The 16164-nt window shown below is 50.9% G+C and overlaps 1 protein-coding gene across 1 annotated transcript in view; it reads right to left on the bottom strand.

Annotated features, from left to right (window-relative positions):
* Positions 1–642: 642 nt before the first annotated feature.
* Positions 643–16164, bottom strand: part of Tead4 (TEA domain transcription factor 4) — a 74545-nt gene continuing 59023 nt past the window's right edge. The window contains exons 11-13 of the mRNA XM_055609398.1: positions 6451–6591; positions 4597–4749; positions 643–4496 (exon numbers count right to left, since the gene is read on the bottom strand). Of these exons, the coding sequence (XP_055465373.1) occupies positions 4383–4496; positions 4597–4749; positions 6451–6591 (408 nt within the window). The 3' untranslated portion in view covers positions 643–4382. The remainder of the gene's footprint in view (positions 4497–4596; positions 4750–6450; positions 6592–16164) is intronic.

Here is a 16164-nt window from a genome sequence, read left to right on the forward strand (position 1 = left end):
GCCCCAACTCTCAGTAACATCCCCAACCCCCAACTCCAATGAGAATCAAGTGTCCTTCCTCAGTCTTCTGGTCCGGGGAGGAAGGCGCTCAGAAAGGCAGGTCCAGTCATCCAGGCAAGGCCTCCTGTCTCCCTGCTCAGGGCGGGGAGTGAAGGGAGAGCGCAGCAGGTACTTGTGGGGTTTCTGCATTGGCCCTCCCTGAACCTCAAGCTAGTTCAGGACAGCATGATGTGAATTAGGTGCTCGGCAGTGCCGTGGAGCGATGGCCAACCTCTTAGCATGCCATATTCCAAAGCATTGTAACTCTTCAGTGCTGGGGTCGGTTCCTGCTCCCACTGTCTTGGTTCAGCTCAGGCCAGTCTCTGTGTGTACCTGCCACTAGTTTGCGTGAACAGGCGCAGAGCTCCCATTCCTGCACAAAGAAATCACATGCATGCACACATCTGTGTTTGTAGCACACTTTACTGAAGATTTGAAGAGATGGAGGTTTACATAGAAAAAGAAATACAAAAACCTTAAAGATGAATAGACATCGTGAGCATAAAATACCCCTCATTTCCACCGCACGGGCGCTGGCTCTCTAGGAGGGCACTTGCCTACCTGTGCCCCTTCTTACTATATATACAAAAGCCAAGTTCCGGATACTTTTTAAAGAAATTTATTTCAGAGATCAGGTTTCACTGTGCAGTCCATACTGGTCTCATTCTCCTTCTGGAGGGAGTGGGGATTGCAGGCATGCAACCAGGCGCCTGGCTGGGCTTATTAGTTAGCTACATTCTCTAAGTCTGGCAAAAAGGCAATTTTCTTTCCGATCTGTAAAATAGGTTATCCAAGGTGCCACTGCCCTCTGCTACCATAGCTTTGAGACAGAAAATAGGATTTCAGCAGGGGTCAGACCCAGATGGCCACTGGATAGAAACCCTGAGGGGAGCTCACCCTCCCTGTCCTATTGTTTCTCTTCTGGCGGATAGAGGTTAGCATATCTGCAAGGCCAGGGTGTCAGGAGCTGTCTCCTGAGCCTCTGCCATAGGCACTCAGTCCTCACAGGCTGGGAAAGCATGGGGATGTAAGGCCACACCTTAGGCCCCTTCACCTATCACAGAGGTCTAGGACACAGAAACGTGTACATACATATACACAAGCTCTCTCTCTCTCTCTTATTCTCTGGGTGTGTGTATCTGTGATTTTATTATTATTAATTTGTTTGGGTCTTTGTGGTTTTTGGTTTTGTTTTTTGGTCAGGACACATTCCTTCCATTCCTATGACACGTTGGTGACATTTTGTTACAATCTGCTCTGTCAGGGTTAGACCCTGTGAGGCAGAAGACCTTTCAACCTGTCCCTAACTGTCATTTCTGACATTATTTGCTAACTGGATAACACCAGAAGGTTTTCGCTCCCCGGGCAGAGGGCTCTCTATTCCCAGGACTTGGGGACCCTCGCTCACCTCATGGGCCCAGCAATATGGACGGCCATGCCTGGCGCACTCTCCCTTGCCTTTCACATGGCTGCTAAGTGGAACAGAGGCAGGAAACAAATAGTTTCCACCCCCAGATGCCTAGGGGAGCAGGCTGGATGGGCTTGGGAGCAACAATTACACCTGCGACTTTGTAGAAACCAAGGGGTCTAGAGCTGCTTTCTAAAAACAGCATCAAGGGAATGTACTCCCTCACTTAACAACTCCAGGCCTCGCTACCACCCTGACAGAATTCCAAAGTCCACATCCACACAGGGAGTGCAGGGCACACAAAGGACTGACTGGCCTTTTTTCTACCTGGCATGTTGGCAAGGGACTACGTCCAACTTCTGTCACTCAACATACCCCTGGACACACCCAACCCTTCCCTGACTTCAGAACTCTCCATTCTCTCCCTTGGAATGTTCCTTCGGATCCACTTGTCTGTGGCTCAGGAGTCAATGAAGATGCTGGGCCTCAGCAGCCTCCCCTAAGGTGACACTGAGCATTGACCTTGGTGTGCCCTCCCCCTCCACAACACTTCCCACTACCTACAAGTCCCCTTAGCTTTGCCTCGAGGCCAAAGCAAGCTAGGCACCACCTTGTCTGTTTTGCTTGTGGACACATTCCCAGAGCCTGTCACCCCTCAGAAGTTAAACAACCACTCACAAAGCCAAAGAAGGAAAGAAAAACAACAACCCGAGCAACTTCCCTAAACTCTCTGGGCCTCACTTTCTTAACCTTTAATTTAGGCCTGCAGGGCACAGTGGTGAGCAGCTGGGACCACCCAGCACCTCAGGAAGCTGAGGCAAGAGGACCACTGAAGATATTAGCCCAGGGAAGAGAGGGAGATCTTAACTAAAAGAAAATGGCCCCAGCACAGCTTGGTGGGGTGAGGGAGGTACTCTAGTCAGGCTCCATAGTGACGTGAGTGCAGAGGCAACTGTGACTGTCTTCTGTGGTGACTCTCTACTAGGCCATGGGGGTCAGTTCACAAAGGAAGAACTTATGACCCACACGGGAACCCAATACCTGGACTGACCCGCTTCCGATAGAAAAGGGTTGTATCCCTCCGTGTGCCAAGACGCTGCTCGCATAAAAGCCTGAAATGTGTGAGGCTGGAGCTTCCGAGAATGCTGCTCCCAGGCGGTACAGGTAGGGAGGGAAGAGCGCCAGGGCTGGGATTTGCAAACACGGGCTGCATCTGTCACAGGGCATGTGACACAGTAGTCTTTCTGGGAGCCCTGACTCCCCTTGACAGCAGGATCCCTATACAATGCACTAGGAAGCGGGCCCAGGAAGGGTCCAGCTACCACCCCAATATGGTGGGGCACAGGATATGGGTTAAATTGCTTTGAGTTAAGGAGAGGGAATTTTGAGCTACAGAAAGACCGGGCAGCTTGTCCGTGTTCCTCCTCTGAGATGCTACCAGCCTCCTCCCATATACTAATATTTGCATACTTCTGGCATGGTCACTCAGCCTGTGCCGGGCCCTGGGGTCTGCCCCAGCACCAAAAACCACAGAAATGACATCAATAAATATTAGCCATCCTCCTCTCAGACACTGTTCCCTCAAGACCTCTTCCCTGAGACCACCAGATCCCTCCTATCTATGACGGGCAGTTGCTATAGGGACCACCCTACCCCCGTGTGTAGCTCCCCAGTCTGGTTCCTTAGCTGGAGCTGAAGCTCCCAAGGGTAGTACCGATGCTTATTTCTTGAAGATGTGGATGTGCTCAGCACTGTGAGGCACTGTCCATAGTCGAGGTAGGTGAATGTTATACCCATTTTACAGATGGGGAAACTGAGGCACCATGACATTAATACGACCAAGGCCGCACGCCAGGGTCTGGCTAGGCTGACTCCAGAACCCTTGTTCCTCACCTCTGTGAGCATCCCCTCAACGCTGCCCTGCCCATTTCTTGCATCCTCACAGATGCGCATCCCTGAGTCCTGGGCACAACACGCCCAGGTTGGATCTCTCTTCCTGAGGCTCCAGGCTACTAGAACTGACTCCAAATGAGGAAGCAGACCCCAGAAAGCCTTGAGAGGGCAGCAGAGAGACAGATCCAGGCCCTCCAGAGGGAGAGAAGCAAGGGGCCAAGAACTGGATCATTTAACTGGCACAGCATGGCCGAGGCACTTTATAGCATCCTCCTCTTCTCAGTGCTGAGCAGAGAAGAAAGGGGACACACAGAGGAGCTGAGGTGGGCCTGCCGAGGTCAGGCAGCTGGAAATGCCGGCCCCGATGCAGGATTCCCTACCTCCAAGCCTTGCCTCAGTCTGGAGCCCCCGGCCCCTGCAGGAGCACTGCTCAAGGAGCAAAGCCACCTGAGTAGCTCTTCCCCAGTTTCTGTCCAACAACTATGTGGCAGCCACGCTTAAATCTGGCCCTGTTTGCAGGGCTGGAGCCTTTGGCTGTCGCTATCCTCAGGCAGCAGTGGCGGGGCCGACAGACGGTGTACAAAGTCAGGCACAGCATTCCTGGGTGTGTGACCCATGTACCACCTGTCCTCGGGCCACCAGAGTTGACAGCAGCAGAGTTTAAGGTTCCAGCGGCTGAGAAGGGACCACCGGGTCTTGAGCTTTGGTGTCTGGTGATTCGCATGGTTGAGTCCACTGGGGTTCTGGCTCCTGGACCATCCTGGGGCATCTCTGGCCATGGCTTCCAGCTTGCCTCCTAGCGCCCCCTTCTCCCCTGCCCTTCTGGGCTCATACAGCCAGACCAGCTCCTCTGGAAGTACCTGACACCTTGGGTTTATTTTGGGGGGTGGGGGTTGAGCAGTGCAAGATCAGGCAGTTTGCTCCTGGTAAGAACAGCAGCCCTGCTTGGCTCTCTTGGCACTTCTGGGGGCTGTCCCTGAAGGTTCCCTCCCAGTTCCCTACTTCCTGGACCCGTCCCCCCATCGCTGTCCTCCACAGTCTTTCATTCTTTCACAAGCCGGTAGATGTGGTGCTGAGCCCCGTGCTCGCTGGCTGACACTTCGAAGACGTACGCAATACACAGCAGGGTCTCCTGGGTGTCCCGGTTGGTGACCACCTGCGGGTTGGAGGAAGGTGAGGGTCAGAGAGCTGGCCGGGGAAGCCACGGGTGCCAGCCACCGAGGCGCCACAGCCCCGGCAGGTGGCCCACACCATACCTGCAGGATGGTGAAATTCTCCAGCACGCTGTTCATCATGTACTTCTCCGGCAAGTGCTTCAGCTTGTGGATGAAGTTGACCATGTACTCACACAGCGGGGACCGGTGGATCCGGTACAAGTAGTGGCCGTTCTCGTAGCGCGCATACTCGGTCTGCAGAAGCCCCAGGGGAGGGGCAACAGAGGCTCAGCCTCGTCCCTCCCCCTCCTTCCCCAAGCCCAGTTCAACGGGGATGTGCAAAAATCTGATCGCCACCCATGGGGAGCAGAGGCAGAAGACAAGCCAGGAGCAAGCGAAGTCATCCTCTGAGGGTTCAGGACGCTACGGCCAGGCCTCTCCCCCTTGCCACTGACATGACAGGCGGACACCTCCAGGAGAGGGAAATGTTAGGACCTGGAAGTAGCAGCAATGAGACGGGGCAGGTGCTGCGCACGAGGCCGTGGTGGGGGAGGGCACCAGCACCTTTGCGATGGAGCCACCATATGCATGAACCTTGGTGGTGGATGCTACTGGCATAGGAGCTGGATGGATGGCGGGTGGGATGATGACTGGATAGAGACATGGACGCCTCAAAACCTCATTATCTTTAACACCAAACGGGACAAAAGACGGCACACCCACAGACCCACTGCCAAGACTGAGACAGTTACATGAATGGGGCTCAGCAGGTATCAAACACTCCCTGGCAATTCTGAGGTTGGGACTCCAAGGTCAAGATCCTTTCCCAGGGCCAGGCTGGCACCTAGCTGTTTGACATGAGGTGGCTGTCAACCCCAGTTGGAGAGGACACCATCAAATAAGACCTCGGGGAGCCAAGAGGTGACCAGACTGACGTCATGAACAGTGTTACAGGGTTACAGACTTTAGGCCCACGAGTAGGATAGGATGCAGGCTTTAGAGCCATTTTTGTCATTACTCAATAGGACCAGAATGTCACAGCTACCGGAACCAGCACATGGTGGGGATGACTGGATACCTCCTTAGAGAGAAGTGGTGTGTGAGGAAGGGGGTGGGGGAGGGGCACAGGGATCAAGACCCAGCTCCTCTCGCTTGTGCTCACCACCAGCCGCCTGCCCTTGACGGGGTGAGTGGGAGAGAGGCAGGAGCTTCCGCCCAAGTGTACGGTCTCCAGGGCACTCCCAACCTGAAAGGTAAGCTGAGTGCTGCTGGGATGCTAGGGCAGAGGGATCTAAAGATGGCCTCAAGGAAGGGAGGAAGGAAGAAGGAAGAGGGAGAGATGGACAGAGGAAGGAAAGAAGCAAAAAAGAAAGGAACTAAGAAAGAGGGAGGGGAGAAAGAAGGAGGGGGAGAGTAAGGGTTGACAGTAAAGTAAGCTCTGTGGTTGAGTTCCTGCCTGGCATACGCCAGGCTCTTACAGAAACCCAAACACCTGGAGAAAAGGGACCCCTAAGTTTTCGGCATCCAGGGAGCAAAAGGTAAGGAGCAAAGGATCCCTGAACATCCCTTCTCACCTCTGCCTCCGCCTCTAGAGAGGTGTGTGGCTGGGAAAGGCCTCTCCTATCCCTGGGCCCAGCTGTCAACGACACAGCGGGATTAGGGAGAAATCCCTTGGGCTAGCATGTACTCCGGCCGTGCTCTAGATGTGGGGCGTTTTGCAAGGAAGGTTCAAGAGGAATGTCAGCCAGGAGAGTCAGCTGGGGCTCTGAGGCGGCCCCAGGCAATTAAATCAGTCATTTATCAGATGCCTCACACCCAACCCAAAACATGCACTTCCTGAAGGTACACAGAAGCCACAAGGAGCCCGGGGCCTCCCTTAGCCACCCTGCCAGCAGGAGAGAGCCAGTGAGAGGGAGCACACAGACCAAGCCCTGCACCCACTGGGTGGACTCCTACCTCAACTTTCTCTACCACTTGCTTGCCGAACGAGCACACCTTGGTAGAGCAGGTAATGATCATGTTCTCGGGGCTCTCATACTGGCTGGAGACCCCATAGAAGGCGCTGCCCTCATCGTCGATGTTGGTATTGAGGTCTGCCTGCCGGGGACACAGAAAGATATGGCTGTTTCCGGGTGTGCCCTTGGGGGTCCAGCACTTTCTTGGACCAGAGAAGAGAATGGGTGTAGGGAGCCGCTGAGTGGAGCCAGTTAAGTTTAAGGAGTTACCCGTAGTAACTAGTCTTTGTAGGCACTTTACGTTTTGGGCTACTTGTGAGGCTGTGGCGCACACAAACATCCATGGATGCCCACTGGGACGGCGTGTCTTCACACACAACCTTGACCACAGCTCTGGAAGTGGTCCCTAGGCAAAGCTGCGACCCAGTTTTCTCTGATGAGGGCAGAAACGGTTCCCATTACATGATCTGTAAGGCTCCCCGCTGGTTGCTTTCATTATTTTTGCGAGTTTCATCTGCAGCTAAATGTTTTAGGCAATCTAACAAATGTCAAGGCAAAGATGCAGTGAAAACGAACGGCTTGGTGGCCATTGCTCCGCGTGTAAAGCAAGCACCATGATAAACAAAAGCCCGTGTCTTTAACTTTTTTTTTTTTAGTTTTGTTTTTTACTTTTGTGGTTTTTTTTTCTTTTTTGACACTTACTTAACACACATGTGCTGTAAAAACAGGTAACAGGGAAGTAACCTGAGATGAGGACTAGCCTTGTTTTAATGTCTGATGAAATGTTTATGAACAATCCAACCATAATTGTTAAGAACACATGTATTAGCAGGGCTCGGCGGCTTGCGCCTGTAATCCTGGCACTCAGGGAGGCAGAGGCAAGTGGGGCTTTATGAGTTTGAGGCCAGCCTGGTCTACAAAGCAAGTCTAGGACAGCCAAGGAGACACAGAGAAACCTGGTCTCAAAAAACTAAAACAAACAAACAAACAAAAAACAAAACAGAAGAAGAACACATGTATTAATAGTCACATAAGTGGAATAAAAGCTTTATGAATGGACTTTCACCTACAAAAAAAAAAAGAGAGAGAGAGAGAGAGCAAGACTTGGGTACAGCTTAGCAGGAGAACCTTTGGCCTGGAAGAACCAAAAAGAAAGAAGAATAAGGAAAAAAAAAAAGGTACTACCCCCATACACAGGCTCAGTTAATTCTTTCTGGTTTGTTTCCAAAACAATGAGAACTAGGTTCACAGCTCCCAGTTTTGGTGGGAAATTTTATTAATTACTTCTTGGTGGGATATTTTATTAATTATTTTAGGATCGCTGTGACTAAATACCAAAACAAAACAAAAAACCTGACAGACAGGTTTCTCTCATTCCCTGTAGCAGGGAAGGCATGGCAGAACGATTCCATCCTGGTGGAACATGAGATGGTGGCTGTCCCACGGCATGGCACAGGAAGCAGAGAACACAAGCCCAACCCAGGAGTGGGTACCACCTTCAAGGACCTGCCACTAGAGTCTTATTTCCAGAGGCAAGGCCACACCTCTTAAAAGTTCCACAGCCTTCAAAACAGAACCACAAGCCAGGGACCCAGCATTCCAAATGCAAGTCTGTGGGAGACACTGAAGATTCAAAGCATAATCTTAGCCAGGAGAGGGTCATGTCCATCTCACAATACAAACACACACAGTCAGAGGTGTCCAGAGCACAGTCCCTGCTGAGGCAATCTGAGCTACAGACCCTGCAAAATCAGAAAGAAACCCCACATCCTTCCCATTCATCACAAGCCGATGTCGAAGGGAAAGAGAGGAAGGGAAGCAAGAAGAAACTCGGGTGCTGAAAGGAGGATGACTCAATGGTTAAAAGCTGCTCTTATGAAGAACCTGAGCTCAGCCCCCAGCACCCATGCTGGGCTTATGTGCTCACATATACACGGAGACCTATACATGAAAATTTTTCAAAGGGCTGAAAAGCTGGCTCAGAGGTTAAGTGCACTGACCGTTCTTCCAAAGGTCCCGATTTCAATTCCCAACAACCACATGGTGGCTCACAACCATCTAACATGAGATCTGGTGCCCTCTTCTGGTGATCAGGTGTACATGTAGGCAAAACACTGTGTACATAATAAATAAATGTATGAATAAATAAATCTTAAAAAAAAATAGAGCTAGGCGAAGTGGCCCACGCTTGTGATCCCAGCACTCAGGAGGCAGAGTCAGGCGGATCTCTGTGGGTTTGAGGCCAGCCTGCTCTACAAAGTACAGGACAGCCAAAACTACACAGAGAAACTCTGTCTCAAAAAACAAACAAATCTTTAAAAAAAAATGCAGCAACTCAGCAAAGTAAACACGATATTCTGTAGCTCCATATCTGATATCCATCCAGTGATATCTGAGGAGCAAGAGCTTGGCTATTCCAGGCCCTGTGGCTCTGCCTTTTGCAGGCACGCCTCTCCTCTGGGCCAGCTCCACTGGGTACCTACAGTTTTCTTTGGCATCCGTCCCGCATCCCCAGCGTCTTCAATGCCCTGAGGTGTCTACTTGACTGAGGCTTACTCACCCCTAGGAAGGAATCCAACCCTCCTGCACACCGTGTGGCCTCAGGGGTGTTTTCTGCAACCCTGAAGTAAGTCCCACGACCCTGTGATTCGTGCATTCTGTATAGCCACAAAGCCAGCAAACACATGGATGCTAAGTCAAGAAGTAGCTGGGTCCCCATGGACCATGGCAGGGCCCCTGAGTGCCTACGGGGCTGAACTCGGTAAACACTTCCAGATGGACACGCCTCTAGCTCTTTGGTTTGCAGAGGGTGTTTTTGGCTTTTAAAATTTCTTGCCCATTTATTTTATGAGTATACCCATGCCCGAGGAAGCGTGTAGAAGCCAAAGGACTTGTGCATTCCCTCTCTCCTCCACCACATGCATCCTGAAAGCTGCACGCAGGTCATCAGGCTTGGAGGTGGGTGCATGTACGCTGAGTCATCTCACTGAACCAAACATATGCCTCTTTATTTTAATTAGGAATCATTTTAATTTTTTAATATATATATATTGTGTGTGTGCATGTGTGGAAAGATGCTGTCGCCTTGCTGGATTGGCCTGATTTTGTTCACCGTGAAAATCTCTATCGCCACCCATTTTCCTATAAATGACATACGGAAAGGTCATCCGTTGTTTTGCTTGTTTTCTTGTTTGTTTTTCTTTTCCCGAGACAAGGTCTCTCACGTCGGTCTGGCTGTCCTGGAGCTGACCCTGACCAGCCTGCCTCTGCCTCCCAAGTGCTGGAATTAAAGACGTGTGCCACTATGCCTGACCAGAGGCTGAGCCTTATGGTGAGGCTTCTTCACCTTCCACATGACACAGAGGTAACTGTCCCGTGGACCAGAGTGTAGGCTGAGCCGCCAATCATGATGTAGGTTCTCAGACTCCTCCACAGAACCCAGGAAGGTCTGGGTAGGCTCTGTGCACCAGTGACGAGCAGTCTTACTCATGGCCACTAGGTGGCACTCAAGCACTAGTTTTCTCTCCTTTGGCCACTTCCTTTCAACAGCAAAATCTTTGTGTAAACTGACAAGGGAGTGTTAATTACCCTGTAATTAATGTGACAAGAAAGACAAGTCATGCGAATTCATGTGTACACACACATACACACAGGCACACTGCTGAGGACTAGCCTAGCCTTTACCATTATAGATGAGCACAGCATGCTGAGTGAGGAAAGCAATACGGAACAGAATGAAGAAATGTTTTGTTTTGTTTTTAGGATGCCTCAGTGCACTGTGCACAGCTTAAATGGATCCATCCATCAGGAGGAAGGAAAAACAATTAAAACAGCATCCAAGCCAATGTTTTGCTTCTGAAACAAGCAGACCCCTTTACACTCCCCACCCCCAACCCAGGACAACGTCCCACCCTGCCTCCTCCATAATCCTGTGGGGAAGGGCAGCTGAAGGGTGTGGAGCCCGGCAGGTAGAGCAACCTCAGAGTCCCAGAGGATGTGGGCCAGCCCTGGCTCCGGGTCTTCCTGGGACAAGTGAACACGAACCTGAACCCAGACTTTCTCCCATGTTCTCTAAGTCCTATGACCATCCCTGGAGACCAAATTGGCCAGCTTGGCCTAAAAACGTTGACAGTTTGTGAACTTAGATTATGCTGGGACTAGAGTGATAGAGCAGAAATGAGGACCGTGCACGAACAAAACGCTGTCGTGGGCCCCAACGGCCAGGGTACTGTATGGTGACAATACTCAGATGACAAACACGTGGCCACAGGCCTCTGCCCAGTGTTACCCTCATTAACCACACAGACTTTCGAGTGTGTGATGGTGCGCATGTGGGGGTCAGAGGACAGCTTGCGTGAGTCCATTTTCTGTGTGTTTAAGGAGTTGAACTCAAGTCATCAGGCTTGATGGCAAACACCTGGACTCCCTGAGCCATCCTGCTAGACCTTGTGATGTCTTTCATATAATTTATTTATGTTGGTTTTGGAGGGCAAGGTTTCTCTGTGTAGTCCTGGCAGTCCTGGAACTCACTCTGTAGATCAGGCTGGCCTCAAACTCAGAGTTCGATGTGCTTCTGCCTCTCAAGTGCTGGGATTATAGGAGTGTGATTCTACCACCCAGTGACATCAATTCTCTTCTATTCCTTAATTTTGCCCTAAGCGATAAAACCTTGAAAACAAGGACTCTGGTTTTGTTGATTTTGGTTTTGGCTTTTATGTGTTTTGTTGTTGTTGTTGTTTTCCTGAGATGGGGTTTCTCTGTAATAGCCCTGGCTGTCTTAGAATTCACTTTGTAGACCAGGCTGGCCTCAAGCTCACAGAGAGCCTGTCTCTACCTCCCAAGTGCTGAGATTTAAAGGCATGAGCCACCATGCCCAGCTTGCTTTTTTTTTTTCCTTATATAAGCCAAATCAACTACTAAATAAAATGTATCAGTAGATGTAGCATTTTTAAGATGCCTCTGGGAAAGCCCCGATACTAAAAAGCGTCTCAGGCCACATGTCATGTGACCCATGTCATGTGACTTGCCCGGGGAAAGGTCCATGGGAGCAAGAACTGTTCTTGCTCCCTGGCACACCTGGCCTTTCAATCAAGGCTGCATGGAGCTATTCTGCTGCTCAACTCTGGGTGGCGCTGTGACGGGGAAGCCAGGTCCCTGGGTATAGTAGAGCTACTTTACCCCTGAGTTCAGGACCCCAACTTGAGCCCTCCATTTGAGATACACTCCTAACTCTTCGGTCACCTCCCACAACTTCAAAACATTTATGTGTTTATGGATGAATATCCAGCCAAAGCCCAGCATTTCTTGGGACTATGGGCAGAAAGAAAAGGATAAGGAATATTTGTGTACTATAAAAGAATTTGTAAACAAAAACAAAGTAGGATTAGTGAATTGGAGGGAGCCCAGAATTACCCTAGAATCTGGCCTGTGATGCACAGATCCAGAAGATGGCCGCCAGTGCCAGAGGACCGTTCCACAGCACCTCAGCTAGTCCTTGGGCTCCAGCGCCCATCCAAATCTACCACCACCTCACCCTGCAGCTGTAGTCCTGGACAGCTGTCCCTCTGTGTGACCAAGCCTTCTGAACACACCACCCCCTCCGCACACCCTATTCATAGCCGTTCGTGAGGGTGGGCAGCTCATGGACTGGGCCTGGAACAGGTGTGAGGGATCGGGTGACTGACAGATGAGCTGACAGCCTTGATTGTCATGTGCTGGTATGTGTCTGGGAGGAATGTCAGGCCCAAAAGAGAGACGTGGGCTGCATGGGAGAAAGGCCTAGGGAATTGTCCTGCTTGCCTGGCTCCACCCAGTGTGCAGACTAGTGTCCCTTCCCCTGCCAAGGACAGGCAGGCAGCCTGGGCTAGTTTTCAACAGGTTCTGGGGGTGGGGGTTTCCATTTCTTAGACCCCACTCCATTGGGCTTGGGCCTTAACAGTTTCACCTCCTCCCCCGCTGCACCTTGATGCCATTTGCACTGGGGATAAGCCCGGGCAGGCTGCAAGGGCTAGCACTCTGGCCCTTAGTGAGGACAGATACTCTCAGGGGAGGGAGGCAGCAGCTTGGAGTCAGGGAAATCAAAGTGGCCTCTGCTCTAGGTTGGGTTCTCACCAGCTCCCCAGCACCTGGGAGGCAGACTGAGCAAACAAAGGCAGGAGGAGGAAGGCTGGCTGTGAGACAGGCAACAACAGCTTCTTGCCTGGACAGGTTTCCTTCCTAAGTGTGTGTGGCCAAGCCCACAGCAGACAGCGGGAGGAGGAGGGACCAGGCCAGGGGGCAGGGGACTGCCCACAACTGACTTAGACTCTCACTATCGGCAAATGTTCCTCACTACATTTTCTGCTTTTGAGCCCCTCCCACATGAGGACGGACAAATGATGGCTGCTAAATGCCCAGGCCTCTTGCTCACCCTCCCTAAGGCGGTGGCACTCAAGCTGGGGCTAGAGGAGAAGTACAGGGTCTCACCTGAGCTCCCAGCCAGGAGCCCACAACAACTACTAATGTTTAAGATGGAGCAACTCAGGCACAGAAGCCCAGACTCACTCAAGATCCAGCTCTCAAGGGAAGTGGCTGCATCCCATAGGGACAGTTGGGCCTAAAAGTCAGCTGCCTGTCATGCTGGCGGGACCCTCTTATATCCGCCAGGGATAGCCTGTACTGCCCCAGGTCCAAGACCCCCAGAGTCTGGGTAGGCAATGACCACGTGGGCTGTTTATACAACCATGGCCAACCATGGCCGTGGGATCTGCCCAGCCAAACTTCTGGTGTCCCAGCTGTGCCCTTCTTCTATCAGTTCCCTACCCATGTCCCCTGAGGGAAGACAAAAGAGTAAACGGGCCCAACAAGGTGGTAGAAGGAGACTCTAGTTTTACTTGCACTTGAAAGGAAGACTTTGCCAACATTTCCTGGGAGAAAGGTCAAGATCCAGAAAAGCAAAAGACCCAGTTGCTTTCCTCTCGGACTGTATGGTCAGAGAGCTAAATCTGCCTCTTCTCTGCTACCAACTGGCATTTCTGGGAGCCCTTCAAGCAATCCAGAACCTTCTCTTGGGAGCAGGATGAGCACCTGGGGGGCATTTTGTGTGGGAGGTTGGATTGCCTGACCCCTGGGGCCCTACTGTTGAGGTCCAAAGTCTGATTCTGTACTACAACAAACTGGGTTAAGTGTGGTAAAGGTGTTTATCCTGATCATAACTCAGTTTCTCCTCTGAAAACAAGATTACCAACCAGATCCGCCTTTGAAGACGTGGCAAGATTCACAGATTCTGTGAGTTGCTAGAGTGTTTCTATGATCTTTCTGTCTTCCCTGAATATACCAAGAATGACCACAGGAGAGCCCACCCAAGAATGCATGCCTCAGACCTAAGCCCTTGTCAGTTTCCCCAGTTTGTGAAACGGGGACCCTAAGATGAGCCTTACTTGAAACATGTCTAGCAGAATACAAACTATTGTCACCCAGTACACTGGGGTGCAGCTCAGCAGTTTAGGGCGCACCTGGAATGTTTCGTATAGAGACTGCCTCACATGTGCAGGGCTCCCTATACCCAAAACCTTAAATATGAGGAAACTGCCAGCCAAAAGAAGGTGGCAGCTAGCGCTTTAAATATGTCTTGTCCTCCAAGGTAATGAACTGATGGACATAGCATTGTCACTGCCAGCTGCTCCTCCCTTCTGACTCTAATCATGTCCCAAGGCAGCTAGGCCAGTGCCAGGAGAGCCACTCAGTAGTCACCTCACTCTGGAGGGGAACCCAGGATCTTGCTAAACACACCAGAACTTGGAGGCTGCCTGTATACCACAGCTTGGGTAACCGAAACCCACAACAAAGCGGCTGGGTTCACATTTCCCTGGTTCATCCATACAAACAATTACACCCCGTGCAGGGCTTCAGAAAGGACCCCACAGGGAGCTACACAGAATTCTTTCCTAACGTTTGCCGAGCGGAGATAATGGCTGGGATTCCAGTGGCCATGACCTTGAGGGCAGAGGTCATTTACAGGTCGAGAAGGGCAAGGAGAGATGGCTCAGGCTACTGGGATATCACAGAACAGTCAGACCACCCCTGGGGGGTCTACTCTGGGCTTTGGATAACACGCGCTCTGAGACAACACTGACCTGAGCCAAAAATTAGACAAAAGTAAGGAAGCCTCCAAGAAAACAGACCAAGCAAAGAAACTGGAAAACGCAAAAAAAAATGATGACTGAGGGGTTTGCCTCACCTAAGTTCAAGCCTCAGAACTTACACAGAAAAGTCAGGCTCAGCGCCACACCCGTTATCCCAGCTCTGGTGAAAGAGGTAGGTGGATCCCTGGAGCTCTTTGGTCTAGCGTAATCAGTGATCTCCATGACAACAGGAGACACACAAACACACAACACACAAACAGGCTGATGACTCACACCCACAATCCTGACACTTGGGAGGCTGAGACATGAGGATCGCTACAAAGTTTGAGGACAACCTGAACTACCTTATGAGTCCCAGGCCAGCCTAGACTGTACAGTGAGATTCAGTTTCAACTCCCCTACCACTCACTCCCCCAAAGAGCAAAAAGCAAAGAGAATAAGCCAGGGAGTGGAGTAGCACTGGGGATTCGGGAAAATGAGAGTGAAAGAATTTTTCAAAACGTAGCACATAAATGTCCCCAAATAGAAAGATTCTGATGTTATGATTAAAGGTGCCCACTAGGTATACAGCCGGAGATGGGAAGAAAGAGAAGACATAATCCAAAGAGCATCAGTGTGAAACTGAAAACTCAGAAATCAAGGAAGTGTTAAAACTTCCAGAGAGGAAAAAGAAGATGCATACCACGAAAATCCCCTATGTGCAGGGAACAGAACGGGCATCGGGCCCGCACATCAGGAGACGGCAGAGCCACGCATTTACAAATGGCCGCTGTACTCGGGGTGTGGTGGTGGACACTTGTAATCCCAGAAGCCAGGAAGCTGAGGCAGAAAGATCTCGAGTTCTAGATCAGCCTGAGGTATATATCCCAAGACCCTGTGTGTGTGTGTGTGTGTGTGTGTGTGTGTGTGTGTGTGTGTAACACATGCACACTTCGAATAGGGAGATTCATTTACAGGCCATGTCGGTCAGTTCTGTGTCAGCCTGACACAAGCGAGAGTCATTTGGGAAGAGGAAACCTCAACCGAGGAAATTCATCCACAAGGCTGGACTGCAGGCGAGTCTGCAGTGCGTTTTCTTGGTTGATGTGGAGGGCCCAGCCCACTGTGAGTGCTACCATCCCTGGGACAGTGGTCCCAAATGCTATGAGGAAGGTAGATGGAGCAAGCCAGAAAGCAGCACCCCTCCATGGCCTCTGCATCAGCTCCTGCCTCCAGGATCCTGCCTTGAGTCCCTGCCCTGACTTTCCCTGGATGAAGGCCTGGAAGATCCCAGAGACTATGTGTTGATGCTACATAGGAGAGGCTCAGTCTGACAGCCACGTAACTAACGGTTCACTCTGGAGCGGGTAACCAAGGCACCCAGAAAAAGAATCTCCAGGAGGAACAAGGGACTAATAAGATATCAGCTAGGAGCAGTTGAAAAAAAAAAGAACAAAAAGCCAAAGCATTTCTTTGCAAATTTATATGGTGGCTCTACGAAACAATCTGTAAAATTTGAAGAATAACCTCATTTAAAATATTCAATCTGTATATACAAACTCATTTACATATTAGAAAAAGGAAAGGTGCACAATGAAGGAAACGTGGTGGTA

Source organism: Psammomys obesus, unplaced genomic scaffold (genome assembly GCF_907164565.1).
Source record: "Psammomys obesus unplaced genomic scaffold, mPsaObe1.curated_primary_1811, whole genome shotgun sequence".
Classification (NCBI taxonomy): domain Eukaryota; kingdom Metazoa; phylum Chordata; class Mammalia; order Rodentia; family Muridae; genus Psammomys; species Psammomys obesus.